Below are 27,331 nucleotides of genomic sequence, written 5' to 3' on the forward strand. Positions count from 1 at the left end.
GCGGACACCAAAACAGACTCTGCAGCCCACCCCAGGGACTGCCCAGCCCTCCCCCAGAGACCTGCGGTTTGAGCGAGGGGGATCGCTGTCATTTCCTGGAATCCTGGCAGAGCCGAGCAGCAGGGAGGCCGCTGTGGGCTGCGGGGGTAGAGGAGGAAGGAGAGAGGGATGTCGACAAGGGGTGGGGGGCCCTGTCCTGTGGGAAGAAGAGGTTTCCACACTGTCGGGATCCAGCCCTCGGGACGGAATGTGGTGAGGTCACTGTTCTCAGCCTCGAGGAAGCAGTATCCCGGCCCCCCAGGCGTGAACTCCACATGCACTGGTTTCCCTGTGGACTCTAGACTCAGCCTCCACCTTGACTGAAGAACATGGAGCGTTTTTGCACTTCTAGAGGCAGAGCTCCTCTGATTGGTGCCACTTGTTGGTTCTTTTTACAGCACGTCCGTGCCTGGCCTAAAGGGGACCAGTTCTTTTGTGTGTGTGTGTGAATGTGCATGTTCCAAGAAAACGTCTATTTACAAAAACAGATGGCAGCCCCAACTTGGCCTCGGAGGCTGTAGGGTGCCAGCCCCTGATCCAGAGCTATTAGGAGCAAATTAGACTCCCTCAGATTGTGTTCAGTGGTGAAGTGGATTTTATTTTTCAATTAGAGAAGTTGGAGGGTTCGGGGTCAGCTCTTAATGCTTGCCTTATGGTTCAGTGGAGGCCTTGCTTTCCAGTGGGCTGGGAAGAGGAGACCTGGAATCATCAGCTGGCGTCATCCTCAAGGGTCATTTAGGCCAACAGATGAGGAATCTGAGGCTCAGGAGGACAGGTAACTTGCCCGAGGTTGTCCCCATAGTTAGTGGCAGATATAGACTGGAATCCAAGTCTTCTTCCTTTCAGATATGGCCTTTTTCTTTCACGCCTATGATGGCCCAGTCCTGTTGCCACTTGGAATATCTTTTCACCGCCATTCTCCAATCTGTGCAGACTTCCTAGGTGTGCACTGAAGTTTGGGGATCCGGGGCAGACTTTGACGTAGCATCATCCCTTGTGGCAGCTTCAGTTCATGACTCAGTGATTCTCCTCCCCTGGTCAGGGCAAACTCTTCGGGTCCCAGTGGATCTTGAAAATTCCCACAGTCCATTTTTCTGATTGGTTGACATGTCGGTTTGTGTTCTCCCTGGGTCCATGGGACAAAGATCACTCCTTCTGAGGAATAAACAAGCCCTCGGATGACATGAACATTCCATTTGTCATGGGTGTGTGCTACTTGACCTAATTATTTCCCTGCTCAGAGCTGCCAAACGTTTCCGTGGCCTCCGGGCCTTCTGAATGCTGGGAGGAAGATATTTGACATTTGCAGCGCTGTCCTTGCAGGAAACATTGGATCATATATTATCTCCTGCCATGCTGGTAGGCAGAAAAGGAAAAGTAGCATGTTCAGTGTCAAATCAGAATTTCCACTCTAAAAAAAGGCAGGTGGATTATGGATGTCGGAGGTTCTGGTTGTTTCCTGACTGTGATTCTCAAAGAGACCGCTCTTATCACCAGGCTGAATGTTAGGTCATAGCCAAGGACTGCTGTTTTAATCTCCTGGGACGCCTCGTGCACATCTGCACACCACTGCACTGCTGCTGTCTGTTTCCTCTGAGACAGAGAGTGATGTGAGGGTAGGGCCTGGGCCTTTTATCTCTGTGTCCTTATCACCACATTCATGCCCAGCGCATAGTGCTGAGAATAACTGAATAAGGATTGAATGAGTGAGTTCCAGTTGAGTAAGCTGGGTCAGCCAAATACACGCTTGGGGAAGAAATGTCAGCACTCCTTAGCAGAGCTGTTCAATAGAAAAATAAGGTGAGCTGCATAGGTATTTTAAAATTTCTGGTTGCCACGGGGAAAGAAAAGTGAAAAGAAACAGATGAAATTATTTTTAATACTATAGTTTATTTAACTCAGTATATCCAAAACTGTATTATTTCAGTATAGAGTCAATATAAACATTAATGCTCTATTTTACATTTTTTTGTCCAAACCTTTGAAATCCAGTGTGTATTTTATACTCACAGCACATCTCAATTCAGATTAGCCACATTTCAAGTGCTCAGTAGCTCCATGTGGCCAGTGGCTGCGGAACTGGACGGTACAGGTCTAGAGAAGTGGCTTTAAAATTCTTTTGCCTGCAATCCATAGTAATAGATTACAGAACATGGCATGCACATAAAACTGAAACAAAAGTTTCATGAGACAATGCTTACCTTTACAACATGCAAAACACTGGTATATATGTGTGTGTATATATATATATATATATATATATATATATATATACACCCACACACACGCTTGTTTTTTTTTTCATTTAGGCCAGTTGTTTATTAAGAAAATGAGAGGAATGGGAGAAAATAACAGATTATGGGTCCCCAAGAGAGGAAAGGGGCTAAAAAGGAGTAAAAAGGGCTGATTCACAGATTACAAATCCCCATTACAGATTACAAATCCCCAGGTCTACTTGCAGGCTAATCCAGGCAGGGAAAAGAAAGGGCGAAATGACTGATTTGGTTTCTGCACTTGCTTTTTAAATCATTAATTATTCTGCCCCTTTGCTAATGTTGGGAGAGGAATCCCAGCTGTTTGCTGTTTTGATTGGTTACCCTACCTATCAACTGTCCGGGACTGCCGAATGACAAGACCCCTTGATAATATCCAGGGCTTTTCCTTGATCCCAGGTGAAATCCCATTCTACATGGAGGTTCTCACAGGGTTCTCCCAGCAGCCGTCTTGTGGGGTCTCCATGGCCACGTGTTACATGGCTGCGTTTTTCTGCTAGGTTCCAGATCCATCTCTTTATTCCCTGACTAGCCTGCCTCAACTCCCCCCTCAGAGAGTTTACACCTTTATTCTTAAAGGTTGCTAAAGGACGATGGTCATTCTTCTGTAATTATTTCCTGCTGGTTAGGGGCAGGAGGCCCTACCTGAAATGTGTAAAACCTTCTTGCTATTCTTTCGCAGTTGGGGGAAGAACTATCTGGTACTGTGGGTGGAGCTGGATGAAATCCTCGTACAGCTAACAAGGCATTGATTCTGGAAGAAATAACTTTATTAGAATTTTGAAGCTATACGGTCCCACTAAAAGGATATTGGACCACAAGAGTAGAAGAGGCCAGGTGCCTCTGAAGGCTGCAATTCCCAAAGTTGGTGGGCCCCGTTTTGCAGGTTTTGAATGCTGTGTAGGACTGTTTCGCAGGGATTTACATAGAGACAGCATTCCTCCCTAAGGAACAGGCATGTTCCTCCCTGTGCTGCTGGCAGCACATTAAGCACCCTGCAATTTTGCAGCACCACAGCAGCAAGAAAGTCCTTTGCTGTTTTAGCGCTTGTAAGGCTTGGCTGGTTTCTTCTGTGCTGTTAGTTAGCTCTAGGAAGTGATTGTAATAGATAGTGGGTGGTATAAATTGCCAGTCTCAGTTTTCCATGGTGGTGGTTATACCTAAGACAGCTAAGAGGAGGATGAGAAGAGGCATTGCCCTTTTAGTAATTGTATTGGGAGAAGCTACAGGAAATGAAAACAGACAAGGTTTCTTAACAGATGTCTGGTTTACCCTCCCCCTAGCAATAGGTGTTTGGGCTAAGAGTTAGAGGGAACAGCTGGCTTTGACATAGACACTACTTAACTTTGTTTCTTGAAGAGGTATTTCAGGCTGCCAATGACTGGCACTCGTATGTCCCCATCAGGGGCTTCTGGTGAGCTGGCACTTCCTTGGGCAGCTGGCTTCACTCGGGATAAAGCTGCCCACTCCCAGCTAGGAATTCCTTTAACAGCTGTGGGAGTGATCAGAACCACAGAGTAAGGTTCCTTTCATTTTGGCTCTAATTGAGAGTGAGGCTTCTTTTCTTGACAGGTTCTGATCAGAGCCTGGTTTCCAGGTCCTGGGTGAGGAAAGGTTGCCCATAGACCATCTTGAAGGGGCTAAGCTGAAGTGAGTCCTAGCCACCTCGTTTGCTCTTTCCCTTCTGGTGGGAAACGCTTAGCTCTGGCAGGAAGGCATGCGGGACTGCCGGTTCTCTCCAGGATATGAGTGGGACGGGTTCTGGAATAAGGGCTAAGAGGGAGACCTGGGCTAAGCATGTTCATTAACTACTTAGAAAATGAAGTTTACCAGGACTTGTAACATGTTTAATAGCCCTCTGCATATGAACACTGATGTTTTTTACTCTGTTCTATGGTACTTTTAAAAATCTGATTGGTACTTTTTAAAAATCTATGGTACTTTTAAAAGTCTATTAAATTGATTGTGAAACTTGCTAACTGGTCTCAACTCACGGAATTCATAATATTGCTCCAAGGGGTTGGGTGTGGCTACTTCCACAGCACCCTCCTCCTGCTGCAAGCTGGTGGTCCCCAGGGCCAGGAATCAAGGCGGGGAGGGCATTGCAAGGTACAGCAACTTAACTTGGGGGGCGATCCAGAAGCCAGGAGGAGGTGGAAGCTGGAGATCCAGGAGGCAGAACATCAAATCCAGGGCAGCGAGCGGGAGCCCACAGACTCGAAGGGCATGCGGAGGCCAGACCCCCGGGCTGGTATCCTTTAGTGCCACCCTGCCCAGCTCACCCAGGAGTGTGGTGGTGCAGGGAATAGGCTGAGAAACCCTGGCTGTCTCCTCTCTGAAATGCCCCAAACGTGGCAGGACTGTGCCTGCTCCCCGATGTCTGCAGGAGCCACCTAAGTGCTCATAAATTGGGCCCAAACACGACTTACCAATTGTTAGATGGAATCTAAAGCATGTTAGGTTCCTTAATTAACCTTTCCCTTCCCTTCAGGTTTGTGCTGTAGTCTAGAAATCAATATTTGTTGGGTACTATTTGAGCTACACCCTGGAATGAAGAATTCACTTATTCCACAGACATTTACAGTGATGGGTTCTGCTCTTGAGGAGCTCAAGCCAAGTGGGAGAAGTAAGAAATAATCCCAATCGAAGATAACTAACAAACAGAAGATGATATGTAAGAAACGCTACTGAAAAAAATCCCCCCCATGCACTGACTCCCTACTTAATGCCAGCCACTTGACACACTTCCATTTCTCATAATCTCAGAGCTGCAAGATAGGTGTAATTATTGTCCTCAGATTAGTGGGCCAGTTGAGGAAGTGGCGCTCAGGGAGGTTGGGCCATGCCCCGAGGAAACACAGGCTGACTTCAGCCTCAGGCTGATCGCAAAGCTCAGAGCCTCACAAGTGAGAGGTGGAGGAAGTGAACCCTGAAGGAGTTCAGAAGAAGAGGAAGTCTTCTTAAGCTGAGCCACAGAAGAGAAGGGATTTGAGAAGTCCCTCGAAGGCAATCCTCTATTAAACAGAAAGACATGACTTCCCAGGTCTTTCCCAGAGTAAACTTCTGCTCCTTTCCTATGTAGGGTCGTCTCTCCTGAGTCTTCTGAATGAACTTCACAAGTATTTCTAGATCCTGGCTGTAGGGTCAGCCTGCCTGCTTCGAATCCTGGCTCCCTTCTTGGGCTAATTCCTTAATAGTTGGTTCCAAGTTTCCTCACATGGGGTTGTGGCGGTAATTGAGTGAGTTAGTGTAAGCAATGCGTTTAGAACATAATCCAGCACATGGTAAGTGCTCAATAAATACTAGCTATCGTCATCGTAGCCATCATTATCAAATAAGCCTCTGATCTGACACCTGGTACCCAAGTCCAAGGTAGAGCTGCTCTTTTCTATGGCAGTCTTAATCCATGTGGCCCTTGCTTGCCTCAGTGGCTCTCTTTAGGATCTGTAGTTTCTGATAGGCTTTCCATTCTGAGTTCTTTGAAAGCTTCAGCTATAGTCACTGATGTGTTTTTACAAATGTCTTAAAATTCTATAAACTTTATAAATTTTGTATAAAATTCAAGGAAATGAAAATCTCACGAATTTCCGAAGGAAATGAAAACTTGGCTTTTATCTATAAACCTGGGTTGCTCCTGGAAATTATTATTTTGGCCTTGTAAAGCCTTGATACTTGGTGTCCCCAGAAACCCTGGACAGGGCCAAGGCCCCATCATTGGGCTCCGAAGCTCTCACAGTCACCTCCATATTTAACGTTGGCCTCATCATGTTACAAGCCTCTGTGCATCTGCCTCCCCCATGAACTGTGAGCTCTTTAAGGCAGGGCCCTGCCTCATCCGTGCTTGAACCTCCAACACCGAGCAACCACAGCCTTTTTTAAAACTGATTTTACCCCCCTGAGATGACTCCCTCTCTGTTTGCTTGTTATTCTTGTTTTTTTGCTCATTTTCTGCTCATTGTCTGTTTATTTTTTTCTTTAGGAGGCACCAGGAACTGAACCTGGGACCTTCCATGTGAGAAGATGCTCAATTGCTTGAGCCACATCTACTCCCTGCTCTTTTTTTTTTTTTCTTGTTGTTTTTGCTTGATGTCTGCTCGTTATTTGTTTGTCTTCTTTTGGAGGCACCAGGAACAGGACCTCCCATGTGGTAGGTGGGTGCTCAACTGCTTGAGCCACATCCACAGCCTTTTTTTTTTTTTAGTTTGAATTTTTTTTATTGACTTTGTAATAATATTACATTAAAAATATATATATATGAGGTCCCATTGAACCCTACCACCCCCACCCCACCTCTCCCCCCCCCCCCCCAGCAACACTCCTTCCCATCATCATGACACATCCATTGCATTTGGCAAGTACATCTTTGGGCACCTCTGCACCTCATGGTCAATGGTCCACATCATGGCCCATACTCTCCCCCATTCCATCCAGTGGGCCCTGTGAGGATTTACAATGTCCGGTGATTGCCCCTGAAGCACCATCCAGGGCAGCTCCATGTCCCAAAGACGCCTCCACCTCTCATCTCTTCCTGCCTTTCCCCATACCCATCAGCCATCATGTCCACTTTTCTCAATCCAATGCCACCTTTTCTATGTGGACATTGGATTGGTTGTGTCCATTGCACCTCTATGTCAAGAGGAGGCTCAGATTCCACATGGATGCTGGATGCAATCCTCCCACTTTCAGTTGTAATCACTCTAGGCTCCATGGTGTGGTGGTTGTCCTTCTTCAACTCCATCTTAGCTGAGTGTGGTGAGCCCAATAAGTCAGACTGTAGGTGCTGGAGTCTGTTGAGGCTCAGGACCTGGCTATCACATTGTCAGTCCAGAGATTCAAATCCCCTAAATATATCTTAAACCCCGACACTAACTGCACCTCCAGCACATTAGCATGAAAGTCTTATGAAGAGAGATCCCATCTGAGTCCAGATTCATCACACATAAACACCAGTTCCAAAGAGGGGCCATCTGACCTGGTAGTTAACCCCATCGGCCATGACCATAACTCCCATGGGTCTCTTTAGCCCTCGAAGGAACCGATATCTGGGGGTTGTATCTGCTTTATCTGTCTCTCAGACTCTGCTCAGTTGTGCATAAGGGCAATCCTTCTGACAGCCTCCAGACTCTTTTTTAGAGACTCGTAGCCATATAAACTCATTTCTCCTTTCCATTTCCCCCTTACATTAGGTCAAACAGCATTTTGAAGTCATGTTATTTTATGTAGACAGGGATATTCCGCTGATCCGCGTTGAACCTTCCGTATGAGGTCATTTTCCAGTTGCATCATCAGTTGGTAGTTGATAGTGGTCCCTCGGTGCCAGGGAGGCTCATCCCCGGGTGTCATGTCCCACGCTGGGGGGAAGGCATTGCATTTACATGCTGAGTTTGGCTTCGAGACTGGCCACATTTGAGTAACATGAAGGCTGACAGGAGGAAATTCCCAGGCACAATGCTGCTCTAGGCCTTGTTCTTATTTTAGGCTTATCAGCTCACAAGCATAGTCATTAGCGTCAGGGGCTCACTGTTGAACCCTCACTCCCTCCCGGTCCCCGCCACTGCACCTGGGAGACTGTCGCTGCTCCCCTAGGGACCACGACAGAGCACCACTGGCCAGGAACCCAGTACCCCCCCTGCTATGGTTTTTAATTGTTTCCACTATGAGTATATCCAAACATTGCCATGCACCCTGGACATATGTTCTGTACAGCTCCCTGTCAGCCATATATCCCCTGTCAATGGTATCCCATACCAGTATTCCTCCATTGCCTTTGTTGAACCACTCTGTGATCCAGAACTCCCTGAAATTTGAAGCCCAATATAATGTCAGGGTCCCTTACTAGGAAATGGCATATAGCAATGGGTTTAAAGGTTATATAAAGAATACGTGTTGACTTGGAAAAAATTCTACATCCTATCTTTCCCCCCCCCCCCCCCCCAATTATTGAGCTTCTCTTCACAGGAGCCCTAGACCACAGCAATGCATATATATATAGTATACAGCACTCCCATACATCCACCACAAAACCTTTCCCTTCCACAGCGATACTCTTACACCCTATTCACATCATATTTACTTAACGTAATGTACAGAGTCTGAGACAATAGCTTTCAAACAAGGTGACATCTATCCACAGCCTTTTAAACCCTATTGATCAGCACTTCCTATTCACTAGGCACTGTTGAGAATACTGAAGGAAAACAGATATGATCCCTGCCTCATGGATTCTCTGGCCTAGTGAGAAAGACAGACAGACATTAAACAAGCAACCACCTAAATACAAGGCAGAGTAGAGGGCTCAGTTAGAGGCTCTAGGGGGACCCAGTTCAGACTGGTGTGTCAGAAAAGGAAGTGATGTCAAAGCTAAGCCCTGAAGGGTGAACAGGCGTGAGTGTGGAAGGGGCAAGAAGAGCTGTCCAGGCAGAGGAGACTGTGTGGCTTCAGAGAGGCCCCGCGACTGAGCAGGGGCGAGGTGGAGCCAGAACCTCAGTGGGAGGCCCCACACCAGGGCCCGAGGGACTGTGGATTTTATCCCTAATTCCCTGAGAAGCCATTAAAGGGTTTTAAGGCAGCGTGCATGAGTAAAATCCCCTGGGCTGCTGTGGGGAGAAGAGATTGGAAGAAGCAAGGGGGGAGGAATGCGATTCTCCTGCTTGGAGTTGTTGGCACTCTTGTCCCCCTGGTGTGGTGGTTGACCATCTTCACCTCCCTGTTAGCTGACCTGGGTAAGTCCAACGAACCGGAGAGTAGGAGTTCCAACTCTGCTGAGGCTCAGGGCCCAGCTGTCACATGGACAGTCCAGAGATTGAAGTCTCCTGGGTACATGCCAACCCCAGCACCAACCACAGGTTCAGTAAAAGTGACAGAAGAGCATGTGTAGAAAGGTCACATCTGAGTCCAACTCCATCACACTCAAGAACATCAACCCAGATGGGATCTAAGCCCCTCTCGATATAGAGGTGGAGTGGACATCACCAACCCAGGGTCCACAGGATGGAGGAATAAAATATGGATTAGAGTGAACTTACTGGTATTCTACTATAGAACTGTTGTGACTAGTAATGGAAGAAACTGTAGCATTGATCTGGAGAAAGTGGCCATGGTAGTTGCTGAGGGCAGGGAGAGAGAAGAAGAGATGAGACGTGGGGTCATTTTCGGGACTTGGAGTTGTCCTAAATGATACTGCAGGGACAGATGCTGGACATTATATATCCTGCCATAACCCACCGAAGGTACTGGGGGAGAGCATAAACTACAGTGTAAAGACGATTTAATAAAAAAAATAAATAAATCTTTAAAAAAAAAGAGGGGAGAGAGATTAGAGGCGATTGCATGATGGAGATGATGGGTAGGGGCCAGTGTTGTGGCGGCAGAAATGAGGGGGGAAATCCAGATTTTGGCGGAGTGAACAGAAGGCAGAGTGGCTGGGTTGGCAGGGATAAAGGAGTGGGCAGCAGAGCCAGGAATGACCTGTGGGCTCTGGCAAGAGCAGCCTGCTGGGTGAAGGCACCATTTCCTGATGCAGGTGCGGAAGCGGCTTTGGGGCACGATCGCACAGCTTGCCACTGGGGAGGCAGAGGGAACAGAAGCTGACGGATCCTCCAAGATGCAACTCCCTGCAAGGGAGGAGCGTGGCAGGCCCAGGGTGGTGAGGGCCAGGCGAGGGTCATCATAAAGGTGAGAGATTTTAGGGCACACTTAGACGCTGGGGGGCAAGAGGAGAATGGCGAGGCCCAGGGGAGCCAGGAGACCACCTGCAGGGCGGGGTCCCAAGGAGACGGGGTAGGCTCATGCCGGAGCACCTGGGAGAAGTGGACTTTATCTATCCAAGTGGGCAAGAAAGAGGAGGGTGTGTGATGCATGGTCCGCCTGGGGACCCTCTTTCCCTGGCACTGGGGGGCTCACTCTTGTTATCTCCGCGCCGTGAGCGAAGCACCTGCTCCCCGCGGGGGATTTGCTGGAGCTCTCCATCTGCCCCGGCTCCACTCTCCATGCCGTGCAGTACCCCAGAAGCCTCCGCTGGGTTTGGGTAACCAGGAGCACTGGCAGGAGACGTAGGGAGAAGAGCGAGGCCGGGGAATTCCTTGTGCGAGAGCGGGGGCCCCGCGGAATGTCCCCCACCAGCCGTCACCACCCTTAAGGAGCGGCCTCTGAGCGCAGCTCTTCCACCCTTCTGGGTCAGGTACTGGCTCCCCGCTCACCCCTCCGGGCCTCGTGGCCGTGCCTTGCCCACTATTCTAGCCCCTGAGTACTGGATGCCCCTGCACTGCCCACGCGCTTATTTTTAAAATCCCTCTTTCATTCGCTACTCCAATCATCTGATTTAAGTTTGCCATCTGTGCCCCTCAGGGCCCTGGCTGATACGGCAACAGTCCTCCATCCCTCTTGGAGTCAGAGATGCACAGAATACTCGAGTTAGGCAGGAAGCTTAGATGCTGTTTAGTCCAGCACCTTTATTTTTGTGAGAAAACCACATTCAGAGACGCTGTGATTTGGCCAAGGTCACACAGCAATTTAGCAGCACACTTTAGAGGTGCTTACGTGAGAAGTGAATTCCCAAACAAAAAACAATGGTTTAGCATCAGAAACCTCAGCCCAGCGGTAAGTCTTCTTCTCTCCCCAGAGAGAAGAGGCTTGGGTCACTGAGCTGATTACGGGAGGGGGTTAGGATTGTTTTTAAGAATGGGAGTAGCATTCTCTCTCTTTTTTTTTTAAAGATTTATTTATTTATTTCTCTCCCCCTCCCCCCTCCCTCCCCCACCCGGGTTGTCCACTCTCTGTGTCCATTCGCTGTGTCTTCTTCTTTGTCCGCTTCTATTGTTGTCAGCGGTACGGGAATTTGTGTTTCTTTTTGTTGTGTCATCTTGTGTCAGCTCTCTATGTGGGCGGCGCCATTCCTGGGCAGGCTGCACTTTCTCTCGCGCTGGGTGGCTCTCCTTACAGGGTGCACTCCTTGCGCTTGGGGCTCCCCTATGCGGGGGACACCCCTGCGTGGCACGGCACTCCTTGCGTGCATCAGCACTGCGCATGGGCCAGCTCCACACGGGTCAAGGAGGCCCGGGGTTTGAACCGCGGACCTCCCATGTGATGGACGGACGCCCTAACCACTGGGCAAAGTCCACTTCCCGGAAGAAGCATTCTCCATCGTTCAGGACTTTCTTTCCAATTCCACAAAGTTTTCTTCAGAGACTCCCACAGCACATGTTTCTTTTCCCTCCCCAGGAATAGGACCCATCCACCTCAACGAAATCGAGTGCACTGGCAATGAGAAGTCCATCATAGACTGCAAGTTCAATGTCGAGTCTCTGGGCTGCAACCACGAGGAAGATGCTGGTGTGAGGTGCAACATCCCTGCCATGGGCTTCCAGAAAAAGGTGAGGAGACTGGACGCCTAGAGGGGCTGCACTGTGGTTTTGGTCACAGAGGCTCCAAGAAGTGTAGACCAGGTGGCCTCGCACTGAAGTTTTCCAACAGGGTTCTCTGATGATGAACTCAAGAGGCACTCGGGCTCGCCTGTCATCAGCACTAATGACATTGTCATGGGCACACATCATCACCTGGCACACGTCATCACCTGGCAGACGTCATCACCTGGCACAAATCGGCACCGGGCACACACCATCACCTGGCATGTGTTGCCACCTGGCACACGTTGCCACCTGACACATGTAGGTTTGCCAAATGGGAGAACACATGGACGTGCCACCCTGAGTTCCTCCACGTGGCAGGTGTTAGGCACCCATGGTGTGCCACGTCCTGCATTGGGACTGGACATGCACATGGCAGTCACAGCTCAGTCGTTATGGCCAGGGACGCAAGCCCACAGCCCCTGTGCAGGGCCCTTTGCAAGGACCCAGAGGAAGCACATCTGACAGCAGGCCCACAAACCACAGAGAAATGTCAGCAAAACACAGGCAGTATTTTGGAAAGGAAAACAGGATTTTGGTAACCAGAGGGCATGAAATGGGATCCAAACAGCATCATAGCCACAAACACACCCCTCCCTTCCTGAGACGGGGTCTCTAAAACCCTACACTGTGTCCCCTAGCTTGGGTGACCTCACCCAAGAAGGTAGCCTCTGAGACAAAGTCTTCCTTGCCTCAAGGTCTACCCAGACCTACAAAGAGGCACAGCACTTCTAATTTAGCCATCTCCACTGTGCCAGGGATTTGTTTGGGTGCTGCACATTGCCCAGCACAGGGCTGGCAGGTTGGGAGAGCTTCTTGGGTGCTCATTTTCAAATTGAGGAAATGTGGACGCACCAGTGCAGGTGGTTCCCACGCCAGGCCCCTGCTCCGACAGTAGTTCTTGGCCTTGGCACTGGTGGCCTAAGGTGTCACTCAGCCCGCCAGCCGCAGCACGTCTCGTACAGTTCACCACCCAGCAGCGCCGTGACGTGTGAGCGCCAGCAGCTCTTGGCTAAGCCCGGCATTCATTTGTAGGTGACAATCTGTCACTGCCCACCCATGTTCTGAGATAGCCACAATAAAGCTGCGAAAAGCCCTGTGCTGTGAGTCCCAGTATGCCGTGGCACTGTTCACTGAAGACAGGTTGGAATTTAGTGGAATGGGGTTTTCAAACCAAGTGGAAGACCAAGGCCAAAGACACGAAGGGCCATGTGCTGACTGGCAGGTACACCTGAGCCAGGTGACAGGTCATGCCAGTAGAAGAGCCACAGCCCCAACCCAAACAGCCCTTCCCCAGGGCCCTCCAGGTTCTCTGCACTCAAGCATAGGGAGTGGGAGAAGGTCACACTTGGATGTGCTTAATCCTCCTGCAAGTAAATGGGGAAACCACCTATGAAAGAAGTGCATGTGGGCTGCAAGAACTGCCTTGCAGTCACGGCCAGCTACAGCATGGCATGGTGTGAGGTCCCAGAGGACGTGAGCGGCAACACGGGGTGGACTGTAGACTCCCTGGTCCATCGCTCAGCCACTGTGGGACTTCCAGCTGGTTTCAGTGTCCGCCTCTGAAAATAAGGAGGTGAGAGGCATCATTCCCCTCTTCCCTTCCCGTCCTCAGCGCATTAGGATATGGACTTTTCTAAACAGCTAGTAAAGCTGCAGACTTGGAACTAGAAGGTTTTTTCTGTCCAGTAAAAACAAAGCCTCGTTTCTTTAATTGATGGGAGAGAGGAGCCAAGGTGGGAAGGCTCTGGGCAGGGCCAGTGGGTTTCCCAAGCAGCTCATCCCCTGCAGGCGCTCCGCCTCCTTTGCCGACCTCCAGTTGACCTCTGAACCCGGGCCTGGCCTTGGCTTGGCGGCAGGACCAGGCACATGCGTAGAACTGAAGCTGGCAAGTCGCCCTATTTCCTTTCATGCTCGACATCTGGGTTGTGTTATCTCTTCCCCATCCTACCACCCCCCAAAATAGGTGTGGGATAATCATAACCTCATCAAAACATGGCACAGCCTTGCAATACTCCACCGTCTGTTTCGTTTCCCAATTCGTGCTCAAGAAAGTGTAGCTGCCCACGCTTTCCTCTCTTTACAACCCCGCAAGCTTCTGCCCTAGAAAACCAGAGGAATAGGAAAGGGGAAATGTCTGGGTTGTTTTAAGAAATGTTGAGAAGGGTTGACCTTCCCTGGCATCCCCAGGCTCGGATGTGGTGGGGCTCGGTGAGTTGAGGAGTGACGCCAAAGATACCAGGCGATGAGGGGAAGGAGGGGCCAGAGGCTCCTCGCCGACCCCGAGGCCTCTGGGGCTCCATGGACACTGGTGAGCTCAGTCCACTTCAGCAAGCAAAGTAGGCGGTTCCCACAATACTGGCTCCTGCCGTGGGGCTGGAGAATGGAGAACTGTGTCCAGGGCCGAGTCAGAACTTCAGGGCCAACCACTCTGGTGCCCTTCTAGTTTTCTCTGGAAAACAAGAAAGCACCCAAATGCACCTTGAAGTGCCCAGATTCCTTCCAGAACATTTGAACCCTCCTCTCTGCCACCGAGACTGTTCCGGGCCTTGAAGAACCACAGCAGGATCTGGGAGTCTTGGCAAGTCCTTCAAGAGAGGCCCTGGCTTGCCATTGTTGGCCATGTGTTTTCTTTGCCCCGGAGTCTGTGTGGCAGCCATTCTTCAGCCAGAGCCTCTGAGATTAGCCTCGGTACATGGCCACCCAACTCTGGGATGCCCACAGAGGCAGCCTTGGACCAAGGAAGGGGGTCCTTGGGGACCCTAGGAAGCCCTAGAGACAGCTAGACTTAAGTTGGGTGCCTTGCCCTCTGCGAGCAGGAGAAGTGGGAACCGAGGGTTCTCCAGCATTCCCCATCCTTGTCTTTCATTGACCTCAAGGCAGCAAAACAGAGCTGTGAGGCAGTGGTGGGCGCCCCCGCCCCAAGTGCAGTCAGCAAAGCAGTGCTGGTCTGTAGGGACTTAAAAACAATAATAAACCCCCATGAAAAGCCATTCCCCCTTCTGTCATCACCATGCACTGGCACTCGAAGCCTCAGTGTTAGCCGGGGCCCAGCTCGGCACCTCCCCATTGGCTCACGTGGCTGTGGGGGGCCTTTACTCCCCCCGGGTTGGGGTGGGGGAAGCTGGGAAACTGTGCTAGGGGCCGGGGAGAAGGGAGAGGACCTGCACCTCCCACCCAGAAGGGAGCCTTGGCTTCAGGTTTCCAAAGGCCAGGGTCCAGATTCTGAGTGGGCTCACCCCGAGGCCAGTCCCCACTGTGCTGTCTGTCCTTCCTGGACACACACTTGCACCTGACCCATGGCCAGGCCAGAAGGTTGGAGTCTCAGGGGAGCGGGGCAAGGGGAAGTTGGGGAGGGCAGCAACTGCTCCCCACCAAGTCAGAAGTCACGCAGAGGTGACCAGGGATGCTATTAGGTGCTTTCATGAGTTCTCTAAGCATCGGGGTCAGTCCAGACTGCAGAACCCCACTGGACAGTAAACAGCCCCAGAAGGCCTGGGCCGGGGCTCCAGGGCCTGGACCGCCTATTGGGGGTGTGCCCTCCCCCGCCTGACTCTGAACACCCCTGCTCGGGGGTCAGTTCCATTTCCCCCAAGCAGGTGCAGGCAGTGATTCCTGCCTTTCGGCCAGAAGCATCACTGGAGATGGGGCTTAACCAGATGGCTTGGAGGTGGTCTGGTCTGGCAGTTGCTTGCCTTACCTGAGTCTCTGCTTTCCCATCTGTAAAATGGGAATGGCCATAGTGCTGCCTCCAGGTCTGTTGGGAGGACTAATGAGCTCATGTCCAGAAAGGACTCGTCCGGGGCCAGGGACATCACAAGTGCTCCCAGAACCTCCCGGCACCTAACCCAGTGCTTGTCACTTGGTACACACTCAATGCATCTTGCAGAAATGAATGGTCCAGGGAGAATCCTGGCTGCCCAAGCACAATTAATTAGAACTCTTGGGAGGCCAACTTGACTGGCAAGAGTTCAGAAAGCACGTAAAGGAAGTGTGCAGTGAAGTCCAGGCCTTAGGTCGCAGCTAAGCCGAGGAGCAGACCTAGAGACAGTCTTGCTGAGGTGATGTGTGCACACTGTTGAAGAGCTGCTGCCCTCCTGCCTCGGGCTGCTAAGGCTGGGTGGCCTGCCTCCTGCCCAAGACTCGAGCCATCTTAGGACTGCCCCGATGGCTCTGCTTGTCCTCCTTGTGTTTTTACTACGTCCAGAGGTATGTCAGTCATGGGCGAGGCACAGTCGTGTCCAGTCCAGTGTCCAGTGCCCACCTTGACCATGAGTTCTCAGCCTGGAGACAGCAGGAAGACAAAGCTCTGGCCAGCCCTCTCCTTGCCTGCTTCTGTCTCCTCCGAAGAGCTGTTTTATTAGCGCTGGGGCTCCCTCCCTAGTGGTCATTGCCATGATCGTGTCTACCATTTCTTGAGCTCTTACTGTGTACCAGACCCATTCTGAGCCCTTTAGGTGAAGTATCCCATTTCATTCATCTACTCCACCACCTGGGAGGTAGATCTGTCATTCTGAACACCCTTGGCCCATCTGTCTGCATCTCTCTTTACTGACCCTTGCACCCCAAGTCCACAGTAAGATTAAGACCCCTGCCCTAGGGGTTGGGGTGTTGCCAAGGACTGGTGGGTGAACAGCCTAAGGTGCTGAGGACCCCCAGAGTGCTTGCATTTTCACAGAGAGTTCCTGGAGGTGCCAGGCCTTATCTCAAAGGAATGGCCTGCTAGAGTGGAACTGTTGTCATGGGAAGCAGGGTAAGCTACTTGGGTTGGGAGTGAGGGTGGCATTTGTAGAACCCTTCCCCCAACTCCAAACCTGTCTGCTTGACCTCATGGAAGTTGGTTCTGGCTTTCATTCCCTAAGGTTGCTCATTTATTCATTCATTCCAAAAAATATGGAGTGCCTAAAATTTGTGAGGTGCTATCTTAGGTATTGACCACAAAATAAGCCAAACTAATACAGCACTGCCTTTTGGAGCTTAGGTAGTAGCAGGGGAGACAGATGTTAAAGAAACTGTAGTTAGTTTAATCATAACTGTCACAAATGCTAGGAAGGAGGTGTGTAGGGGGCTGTAGATTGTGTAACAGGGGCCATGACACCCATCTGAGGGAGGTTTCCTTGGGTACGGAATTGGCAGGGATTGCCTGAGCCAAGGTGCAACTGTACTACAGGGCCACATTGTGAAATGTACCTGTCACTGCACAACAGAGCCAACAAAGTGAGGCAGCCCTGGAGGCCCGGAAGGGACAAGAGAGGCAGGAGATAAAGCTGAAGAGGAAGAATGTTAGGAAGCCACATGTGGAGGGGGGTGACAGGGCCAGGTCCTTGTTTTCAAAAGACCATTTTGGCTTCTGAGTAGAGAATGGATTGCGAAGTCAAGTCTAGAAGCAGGGAGAGGGGTGGGGCGGCTCTTACTGAGCAAGAGATGATACCCTCAGAGGGTAGGAAAGATGAAGGTAGAGAGAAGCAGGTGGATTGGAGAGGGCCTTAGGTAGTCTACAGGCTGAAGATTTTGAAAGGACATGGGGATAAGAAAGAGGGTGATGGCAAGGATTGCTCACCGATTTCTTTTTTTTTTTTTTGTCTTTATTTTTTTAATATTACATTCAAAAAATATGAGAGCCCCATATACCCCCAACCCCCCTTACCCTACTCCTCCCCCCATAACAATGACCTCCTCCATCATCATGAGACATTCATTGCATTTGGTGAATACATCTCTGAGCACCTCATGGTCAATGGTCCACATCATAGCCCTCACTCTCCCACAGTCCCCCCAGTGGGCCATGGGAGGACATACAGTGTCCAGTAACTGTCCCTGCAGGACCACCCAGGACAACTCCAAGTCCCAAAAAGACCCCCACATCTCATCTCTTCCTCCCACTCCCTACCCCCAGCAGCCACCATGGCCGCTTTCTCCACAGGATGGAGGAATAGAGTATGGATTAGAGTGGACTTACTGATATTCTATTCATGCTCACCGATTTCTGATGGGATAGAGTAGCGGTCGGAAAACTGTGACCTGCAAGCCAAATCCAGCCCACCTGGTTTTGTAAATGAAGTTTTATTGGAGCCCAGCCATACCCAGTCGCTTCCGACTCCTTTGGCTGATTTCCCATTACCACGGCCTCCCTGGGTAGTTCTAGCAGAGGGTCTGGCCCACAAATCCTAAGCTATTTACTATGGAACGTTTGCTGACCCCTGGGCTGGATGGTGGAGCTTTAGCTGAAATAGGGACCCAAGGAGGGTGATAGAGAACAAGCGTAGGGGAGGGAGAAAAGAGGACAGGTGGAAATTTGGGGTCTCCAAGTTGTCCAGGTGGAACTGTCAATTAGGCAGTTGGATTCACAGGTCTCAGCAGGGAGTTCTGGGCAGGGCAGGTGGGCACAGCGTGGGATCCGGGGGAGGAGATGAGTCAGGAGATGGAACCTGCCAGGCAGAGGGTGTGGAGAAGAGCAAAGGGCCTAGGAAGGCGGCTTGGGAAATTCTAGCATGTACAGGCCCCTTGACCCCCTCCTCCCAATGCATCCAATTCTAAGAGCACTTCCCCACTGATGGGCACAGCCTCACAGGGTGGGGTGGGAAGCAGCCGGGGTCGGAGTCAGAGTCTGCTCAGGGCCCAGGCTTCTGTGGCCTGGGCTGGGGGAGCTAATGTTGAAGACCATGCCGGGCACGGTGGCAAGGTGTAGCGGGCTCAGGCCATGCTGTTGAGTCTGGGGGCGTCCCAGGCAGCTTGGGGCTTTGGGGACACCAGGGCTGGAGGCGGGATGGTGGGCCAGCTGCCTTCCCACCCTGCCCTCTCTTGACCAGGCCTTCCTTCCCGTCCACAGCTGCGCCTGAACGGAGGCCGTAACCCCTACGAGGGCCGCGTGGAGGTGCTGGTGGAGAGAAACGGATCCCTCGTGTGGGGAACGGTGTGCGGCGAGAACTGGGGCATCGTGGAGGCCATGGTGGTCTGCAGGCAGCTGGGTCTCGGGTTCGCGAGCAACGCCTTCCAGGTGAGAGGCCCTGGCCCCAGAGCGCCCCCCTCCTTTCTTTAACGAGAGAAGCTGTGGGTTTACCGAGTGATCATGCATAAAATACAGGTTTCCCGTATCCACCCTATTACTAATGCTCTACGTGCCTTTGGTACAATTGATGAAAGCACATTTTTTAAATAATTGTTTTCTTAACTCTGTATAGCCTGTGGTTGACTCTGGGTTCACTTTGGGTTGTACAGTTCCATGGATCTTTTTTTTTTAATATTCTGGTACCATAGACACCACCCACCATTGCCCCTGTGGACCACTTTCAGATGTAGCCTTCAGGGCTGGCGTTTTGACCCTTCCCGTGTTTAGCAGCCCCCTCCTCCGTGAGGCCCCCTGCAGCTGAACTGGGAGTCGGGGGAACTTATTCCGGCCACAGCTCTGCCCCTTTCGGCTTTCAGCCCTTGGATGGGTCACTCCCCTCCCTGGCCTCCAGCCCCCTCTGCAGGATGAGAGGGTGGGGCCCCGGTTTCCATGGCCCCCTCTAGGTCTGCCTGGTGGGATGCAGGGTGCCTGGGCTAGGAGCTGGTCCTGGGGTGCAGAGGGACGCAGCCCTGCAGGTAGTGGTGACCCCGCCCCCCAAGGCCCAACGGCCCAGACTCGTCACTTTGCCCCCCTGGAATCTCCCTCTGGACAGAACGGGTTTCCAGTTGGTCGTTCTGGACACGCCTGGAGTCACTGAGGCACTGGCTGCCCTTTGCTCCCACAACCCCTTTCTCTCCCCCTTCCCCAAAGAAAGAGTAACTGAGCTGAAAGCAGCTGGGCTCTGTGTTCCACCCTCCTGCCCCCAGTCACAGGGTGGCACAGGAGTGACAAGCAGTACTTTGGCTTTAAAAGCCTTCATGTTCCTTCTGTGTGATCTGTGTATCTTTTAAAAAGAAATGAAAAACATATTTTTAAAAAAAGCCTTCCCTTTCTGAACCCGAAATCCCGAGGGAACAGGGAACCCCAAGGGTGGAGCGTCGTAGAAAGAGGCGGGGAGGAGGAGCCGAGGGCCCCGGCTCTGTTCCCACCAGCCGGCTGCACGGGTGACATGGGGCAAAGTAACCGCCCTGCCCTGCGTGCTTTCCTCCCCCGTGAAATGCAACGAACAATTCCCGACCCTCAGGATCCTGGCTCTAGATGTACCTAGTGACTTTTTTTTTTTTTTAAGATTTATTTTTTATTTATTTCTCTCCCCTTCCCCCCCCCCAGTTGTCTGCTCTCTGTGTCCATTCGCTGTATGTTCTTCTGTGACCGCTTCTATCCTTAGCAGCAGCACCGTGAATCTGTTTTTCTTTTTGTTGAGTCATCTTGTTGTGTCAGCTCTCTGTGTATGTGGCGCCATTCCTGGGCAGGCTGCACTTTCTTTCGCTCTGGACGGCTCTCCTTATGGGGTGCACTCCTTGCATGTGGGGCTCCCCCACGCGGGGACACCCCTGCGTGGCAGGGCACTCCTCGCACACATCAGCACTGTGCGGGGGCCAGCTCCACACGGGTCAAGGAGGCCCAGGGTTTGAACCTTGGACCCCCCATGTGATAGGTGAACACTCCATCTATTGGGCCAAGTCCGCTTCCCAGTGACTTCTTATAGAATAGGAACATGGCTTGAAAGCCCCGGCTTGCTTTGCTGAACCTGACTCCAGCCTTCTTGGGAAGAAATCTCTGGGACAGCGAGCATGCTGGCCTCTTCGCCAGGCCTGTCCCCACAGGCTGCCAAGGCCCCAAGTCTCTCTGAAGGGAGGTGCTGAGCCCTGAGCAAAGGCCCTGCGGCAGCTGGAGGGCTGCCCGTGTCCCCCGCCCCTGTCTGGCTCCTCATTCTTGCGCTCAGGTAGGACGAGGCCCCTGTGCACCTGCTCAGTCCCCCGGAGCTTGGCTTCCCAGGACGGCGAGGTGTGTCTGCTAACACTGTCCATGGCCAGCGGTGAGAGTGGCAAAACCAGTGCCGCATTTCGCCAGGGTGGCTGCCCAGCTATTTCTGTTCCCTGTCAGCTCATCCCTAGGATGCAGGGCCTGTGCTCTCAGGAGCAGACGCTGGGTGGAGTGGGGTGCGGTGGGCTGTGCAAAGCAGTGGCCCTGGGCCTTACTTGCCGGGCCTTGATGACGGCCGCCCGCTGGGCTCGTGAAATGGGCCCGGGCCTGAGGTCAGCCCCACATCTGCCGCCGATTACAAGCCCCGTCCCGTCGGCAGGCCCCTGTCTCCTCATCTGGAGAAGGAGGGGGTTGGAGAAACTCCAAGGTCTGCCCTGTTCTCTCGAGTGCTCCTCTAAGGTCCCCAGGAACACTTCCCGGAACCCCAGTCCTGCCTCGGCCCCCGTGACCCGGGCCCACTCTGCACCCAGCTCTCCCCTCTGGCCCTCATGTGTTTCAGCTGGAAGCTCTTGGGACGTGTGAATCTATGTCCTAACCGTGTTTTAAAGCCCCGTAGGTCAAAGGGGCCCGCTGTAGTTCCCTGGGCTGCTCAAGGAAATCCCACGCAGTGGTTCGGCCTAAACAATGGGGATTTGTTTGCTCACGGTGTTGAGGCTAAGACAGAAGTCCAAACCAAGGCGACGCCTTCATCAAGACTGTGGCACCGTGGGACTGGCTGCCGGTGGTCCTTGGTCCTTAGCTTGTCACATGGCAAGGCACGGGGTGGCATCTCCTGTTTTCTCCCTTCTTTTTTGGGTTCCAAGGATGTTGAACTTCTGGCCGTTCCCTCTGTGGCTCAGCTTCCTGCTTCCCGCGGCTTTGCCCCTTCTTGTCTGAATTTCATTCTGCTTACTGAGGACTGAGACCCATCCTGACTGAGTGGCCCTCACTTCTTAACTGAAAGGTCCTGCTTCCAGTGGGTCCACACCCACAGGAATGGAGTACTTTTAAGAACAGGTGTTTCTGGGGCGCATACAGCTCCAAACCACCCCAGGGCCCGATAAATCAGCAACGTAAACGTGGGGCCTCCTCGGCTTCTGTGTTGAACCATCTCTTAATTGCTTTCCCCTGAAATAAATCCAGATGTTAGGCTTTATGACATGTCTCACTCATGACTGAGGTAGGGAAGTAGATTTCCTCCCTCCTGCCAGTTCTGATCTGTGGGCAGTGTCCTCCTGGGCGCTGTGCTGAGGGCTCTGAGAGCACATTCGGCCTAGAGGAGAGAGGGCTGTGGCTGATCAGCAGTGCCCGCCTTGGGCTCAGGATGAGGGAGCCGCTGCAACCGTGTGGCTTCAGCCCTAGCTGGGCTTTCCCAAGGGTGTAAGTGGTCACATCCAAGGGCTGGGGTCCAAAGACCTGAATTTTAGCTGCCTGACTTGGGTAAGTGATCCTCTGTACTTCAGCCGTCTCCATCTGGAAAAACAAGATCCTAAAACCTTGGGCTTTTTGTGAGGCTGAAAATATGAGAAAGTGACATTGCAGGTGATGGGCTGACCATTTCTTTTGTTGATTCGTCCAGGAGACCTGGTACTGGCACGGGAATGCCTACGCCAACAAAGTGGTCATGAGCGGAGTGAAGTGCTCGGGCACGGAGCTGGCCCTGGCGCACTGCCGCCACGACGGAGAGGACGTGGCCTGCCCCCAGGGCGGGGTGCAGTATGGGGCCGGAGTCGCCTGCTCAGAAAGTGAGAGTTCCCACCTCCCCACCAGGAGAGAACTGGAGTCCCACCAGGTGGCCCATGCCGGGCCCTGGGGCCTCCGCCATGCACTGAGCAAAAGGCGGAGGCAGAGATTGGTCCTTGTTGGCGACAAGAGATGGGGGCGAAAGGGACCACCCGTCATGCTCCAGCCACCAGCCTGGTGACAGAGAGTAAAGAAGAGTAGGAGGGAGGGGTGGGAGTCTAGGAGCCTTAGGTTCAAATCCCAGGGCCACTGTTGACTATTTACGTGACCTTGGGCAAGTGACGTGGCCGAGGACTCTTTGTTCTTATCAGTTAAGTGGAGGCGGGAATTCCTTCCTGAGAGTGAGCTTCTGAGGTAGGGCAGCACAGGAAGCACAGACAGTGCTCAGCCTCCGCCTTCCAGCCTGCTCTGTAGACAGTTTCCTTTGCTCACACCCCGGAGGTCATTTAGCTTCCTGGTTTGTCCCTGAGAGTTCTAGCGGGATTGAAACTGTGGAAGGAGAAACCCCAGTCAGTCCCTTCCACACTGAGGCCCTGGCAGTCAGCCTTGCGGCTCCGTTACCTCCTCAGTCTACACCCCACTCTCCTTGTCCCTGGCCTCGTAAAACCCCACTTAGCCATCCCTGTCGGGAATCTGGGAGGTGGAACCGGCCCGGGTCTGCGCAGAGACCTTAACACCAGGCCTGTCACCTACTAGCTGATGTTGGCTGAGTTAGTCACCTGCTGTGACCCACCACCGTTGTTTTGTTTTCTAGAAGCTGCACATTAAATGGGGCAATAAATACATGCGCATGCTTAATAAACGATGATGCAAGGCCAGTTACCCTCATTGGGGAAAGGGCTAAACCTGAGCTCAGTCTGTTTGATTCCCACCAACAACCCCTTTTAGACTTATTCGTCATTTCCAGTCCTCTAGGAAGCAGGATTCTCAGTGCCCAGAACAAGCTTCTCTGGGGAGCCATGAAAGCTCTCATGCCCCGTCTCAGAGGAGATATGGCTAGACCACTGCCCTGATCAGCCTCCAGCCAGGCAAGCTTCCATGCAGGGAGAAGCCGGTTGCATCCCCCGAGAAAGTCAGGGCTGTTAAACTGAAGAAGGGTCAGAGAAGGCTGTCATGAAAAAGGAGTGATCTGGGGTAGGGTTAAACAAGGAAGGTGCCCTTGAGGGTACTTTGAGCCAGTTCCAGAAGGTAATAGGCCGGGGTTCAGGTTTTGTCCCAGCCCAAGAATCAGAAGTAAAATGCTCGGGGCCAGGGTCTCTGGCTTTGTCTGAACTGCTCATCTGCCCCTCCCCAGCTGCCCCTGACCTGGTCCTCAACGCGGAGATTGTCCAGCAGAGCACCTACCTGGAGGACAGGCCCATGTTCATGCTGCAGTGCGCCATGGAGGAAAACTGCCTCTCGGCCTCGGCCGCCCAGACCAACCCCACCACGGGCTACCGCCGCCTTCTGCGCTTCTCCTCGCAGATCCACAACAACGGCCAGTCCGACTTCAGACCCAAGAACGGCCGCCACGCATGGATCTGGCACGACTGCCACCGGTGAGCCTCCCTTCGCCTGCCACCAAGTTGCCCCGGCCCAACACCGAGCAGGACCGTGGAAGGGGACCCAGAGTCCCCAGGGTCACTCAGGGTCAAGAGGCCACACGCCGTCCAGTGGGAGTCATTTTCCCCACTGGGAGTGAGTCGAGCCTGCCACGCTGGCCTTCCACATTCATGAAGCCGTTCTCCACCCCCATTTCTCCCAGCCCACCTCGCCCTCCCTAGCCCGTTCTCCATCCTGCCCCCAGTGTCCCTCACATTAGGAAATAAGCATTGAGAAGCCAATGCCCACTACCTTGTGCTCGGCACTGGCTTTAGAAGTGTGCCCCACTGCAAGTTTGTGCTCTGCTTTGGGATTCTGCAGTTGTTTGACTCTAATGTCATTGGGAAATATATTTTAAGTACTAGTATATACTTTAAATACCTCTAGGAAGACGATGGGTATGGAGGCAAGAGTTCTAACCTAGGAGTCTCAAGACCTGGTCTCTAAAGCCAGCTGTGCCTCTAGCCAGCTGCATAGGGGTGGAGCAGCGGGCCACCTCGCCCGGGGCCTCTCATGTCCCTTGTGGCTCTGTCAGTGTGTGGATCTGATCCCACTGCTATCACCCGTGAGCAAGAACCAGTAAAATCCTGGAGCCAGCACCAGCTGGAGTCCACGCAAGCCACCCTGTCCAACCCCCAACTTTCCTTTATTTCTTTGCCTTGACTTTTTTTTTTATGGAAGATTTATTTCTCCCCTCTCCCTCTTTGTTTGTGCTTGCTGTGTCTGTTTGTTGTGCACTCATCATCTTTTTTTTAGGAGGCACTGGAGCTGAACCAGGGACCTCCCATGTGGGAAGGAGATGCCTAATTGCTTAAGCCACCTCCTCTCCCTGTGTTTCTTTGTTGAGTCTCTCATTGTGTTTTCCTCCTTGTGTCTCTTTGTTGCATCATCTTGTAGCATCAGCTCACCATACCAGCCTGTTGCGTCAGCTCGCTGTCTTGCTCATCTTCTTTAGGAGGCACCGGGAACTGAACCCGGGGTCTCCCAGGGTAGGCGGGAGCTACCCATTTAAGCCAAATCTTCTTCCCCCTTTTGCCTTGACCCTTAATCTAATCCAGAGCCTGCTGCCCTGCTTGTTCACTTTCTTTTGCTCAGGGCTGTAGGTAGGGGGAGCGGAAGCAAGCACACCACGGGAAAGAAAGGGAGGGAGGCCTCTGCCGTTCAACCACAGCAGGAATCCCCTGGCGAGGCCCGCAGACTCGACCCAGTTATTTTCCTCCTCTGTGTCACAGACAACTAGCCCCTCTTAAAACAAAGCCTGAGAAATGCAGAATTCCAGGGCCCTGCAGACCCGTGAGTGAGAACCTTCCTTTTCAGCGGGTTCCCGGGAGAGCGTGTGCACGTTAAAGGGGAGCCCTGGTCTGGATGGGCTCCAGGCTGCCTGCCAGCTTCCAAGTGTGAACACTGTCAGGAGCAGAAGAACTCTCCTTTGGTGACTCCCCTCCTAAGTGCCGAGCCCGTGGATCCCTCATTGTCATTCATGAAGAAACCGAGGCTCGGCCTTTCGGCCTTTTGGTAACTTGCCAAGACAGCACACGAAGTTGCAGATCGGGGGTCCCGACTCAGGCCCGTCTCCAGGTTGTGGCTCTTTCTCTCCCCTCTGCTAGCTCTGAATCAGAAATCAGTCCCAGGCCCCTTTCTCATGTCACCCCTTGTGGCCCAGGCCCATCCCAGTCAGTTTGGAGCCTGTTTAGCCTGTTTCAAAGGAAAAGACTGCGATATCACTTAGGGGTGCTGCTTCTCCTTTCTAATTATTACTCAACTTTCCCGAAAGCCCTAATTAGCCAAAGAAATGTTGGTCTGTCTGTAGAAGCAACATCCATCTAACGTAGGGTGCAAAGAGTAAAATCAGAGCCATGACAGCATGGGTGCCTGATTTCCTTTATTTATTTATTTATTTTTAAAGATTTATTTATTTTATTTCTTTCCCCTTCCCTCCTGCCCCGGTTGTCTGTTCTCTCTGTCTATTTGCTGCTTCTTCTTTGTCCACTTCTGTTGTTGTCAGCGGCACGGAAATCTGTGTTTCTTTTTGTTGCGTCATCTTGTGTCAGCTCTCTGTGTGAAAGGCGCCATTCTTGGGCAGGCTGCACTTTCTTTCGCCCTGGGCGGCTCTCCTTACGGGGCACACTCCTTGCGCATGGGGAGCGGGCAACACCCCTGCGTGGCAGGGCACACCTTGCGCGCATCAGCACTACACATGGGCCAGCTGCACACGGGTCAAGGAGGCCCGGGGTTTGAACCGCGGACCTCCCATGTGGTAGGCGGATGCCCTAAGCACTGGGCCAAGTCCGCTTCCCCCTGATTTCCTTTAAAGAATGTGTGGGTGGAAGCCCGCTGCCTGCCGGAACTGACTCTGCCTATGGGTCTATAAGTAGAAGGTAATTGCACCTCTGCCCTGCATATGGAGGTCCACCCAGAGATTACGTGGTGGGGATCTCCGGATGGCACGTATTTACTCTCCAAGGAATTGGTTTCTCCTCTGAGAATAGTCCCGTGGGGACATTGAAGTGTTTCTTCCAATCTGGAGCCTTGGGGTCTCTGACCCCACCTCCCACCCATACCCCCCGTCCTTTTCCTGCAGCCTGTTTTATTTCTTTGCTCACAGATGTTCTAGTCAGTGGTTCGGCAGGGATGGGTGGAAGGAACATGCCGGCTGAAAGCAGATGTCCTATCGAGCCTCTCCTCCTGCTCCATACCCCTGAGTTCCCAGGGCAAGGGGGGTCCAACTAACTGGCCTCCAGGGCTTCAGGTGACTTCTCCAGGCCCTGGGGAGGACAGAGCTCCTGGCCCCAAACCTCTGTTGGGTCCCTTTGGGAATCCGATGAAAGCTGGCACTTCCTTCCTTCAAAAGAAATGTTTCTAGAAGACTTAACATATTATTTCAGCAGATTCACAGATACTCCAAAGCACGCCTGGGGTGCCCAGCCTGAGAACCCCAAGCTCAAATGAGTGTGAGTGTGAAAACACTGTCATTCAATATTTAATTGATGCTACAACAAGGAACAATTACGTTCTTTGAAAGTTCTAAGATGAAACACAAAGATTGACATACACCCCCACACCCCCTTGAGAGCTTCCTAGCCAGCCAGAAATAGAAGAAACTGTCCTCAGAGTCTCTCTTGTCTGCACTCTGGTCCTTGGTTGATGATCTCAATGAGGTCCACTCCCAGGTAGTGGGGCCACACCTGATGTCACAGCCTTTGAGGGGCCAAGCACAGCTGGGCACAGATCCACATGGGGTCCAGAACTGCTTGGCCCTCCCTGGATAGCCACCCCTGCTGTGTCCAAGGAGCTCCAGAGGCTCGGCCTTCCCACCTTGGGGAAGCCCTCAGAGAGGGAAGGAAGCCAGTGAAGCGGGGAGATGGAGGTTCCGGCCCAAGGGTAACAGCCCTCCCAGGCAGGGAGAAATGAGGCCCCTGCTGCAGAAGGGAGGCTGT

The 27,331-nt window shown here is 52.3% G+C and overlaps 1 protein-coding gene across 2 annotated transcripts in view; it reads left to right on the top strand.

Annotated features, from left to right (window-relative positions):
* Positions 1 to 27,331, top strand: part of LOXL2 (lysyl oxidase like 2) — a 96,627-nt gene that overhangs the window by 60,169 nt on the left and 9,127 nt on the right. For both annotated transcript variants that reach the window (XM_004452347.4, XM_004452346.5), the window contains exons 7-10: positions 11,532 to 11,683; positions 18,546 to 18,713; positions 22,150 to 22,315; positions 23,608 to 23,851. In XM_004452347.4, coding sequence (XP_004452404.1) covers positions 11,532 to 11,683; positions 18,546 to 18,713; positions 22,150 to 22,315; positions 23,608 to 23,851 — 730 coding nt within the window. The remainder of the gene's footprint in view (positions 1 to 11,531; positions 11,684 to 18,545; positions 18,714 to 22,149; positions 22,316 to 23,607; positions 23,852 to 27,331) is intronic.

The sequence above is a fragment of the Dasypus novemcinctus genome, chromosome 25 (assembly GCF_030445035.2).
Source record: "Dasypus novemcinctus isolate mDasNov1 chromosome 25, mDasNov1.1.hap2, whole genome shotgun sequence".
NCBI lineage: Eukaryota > Metazoa > Chordata > Mammalia > Cingulata > Dasypodidae > Dasypus > Dasypus novemcinctus.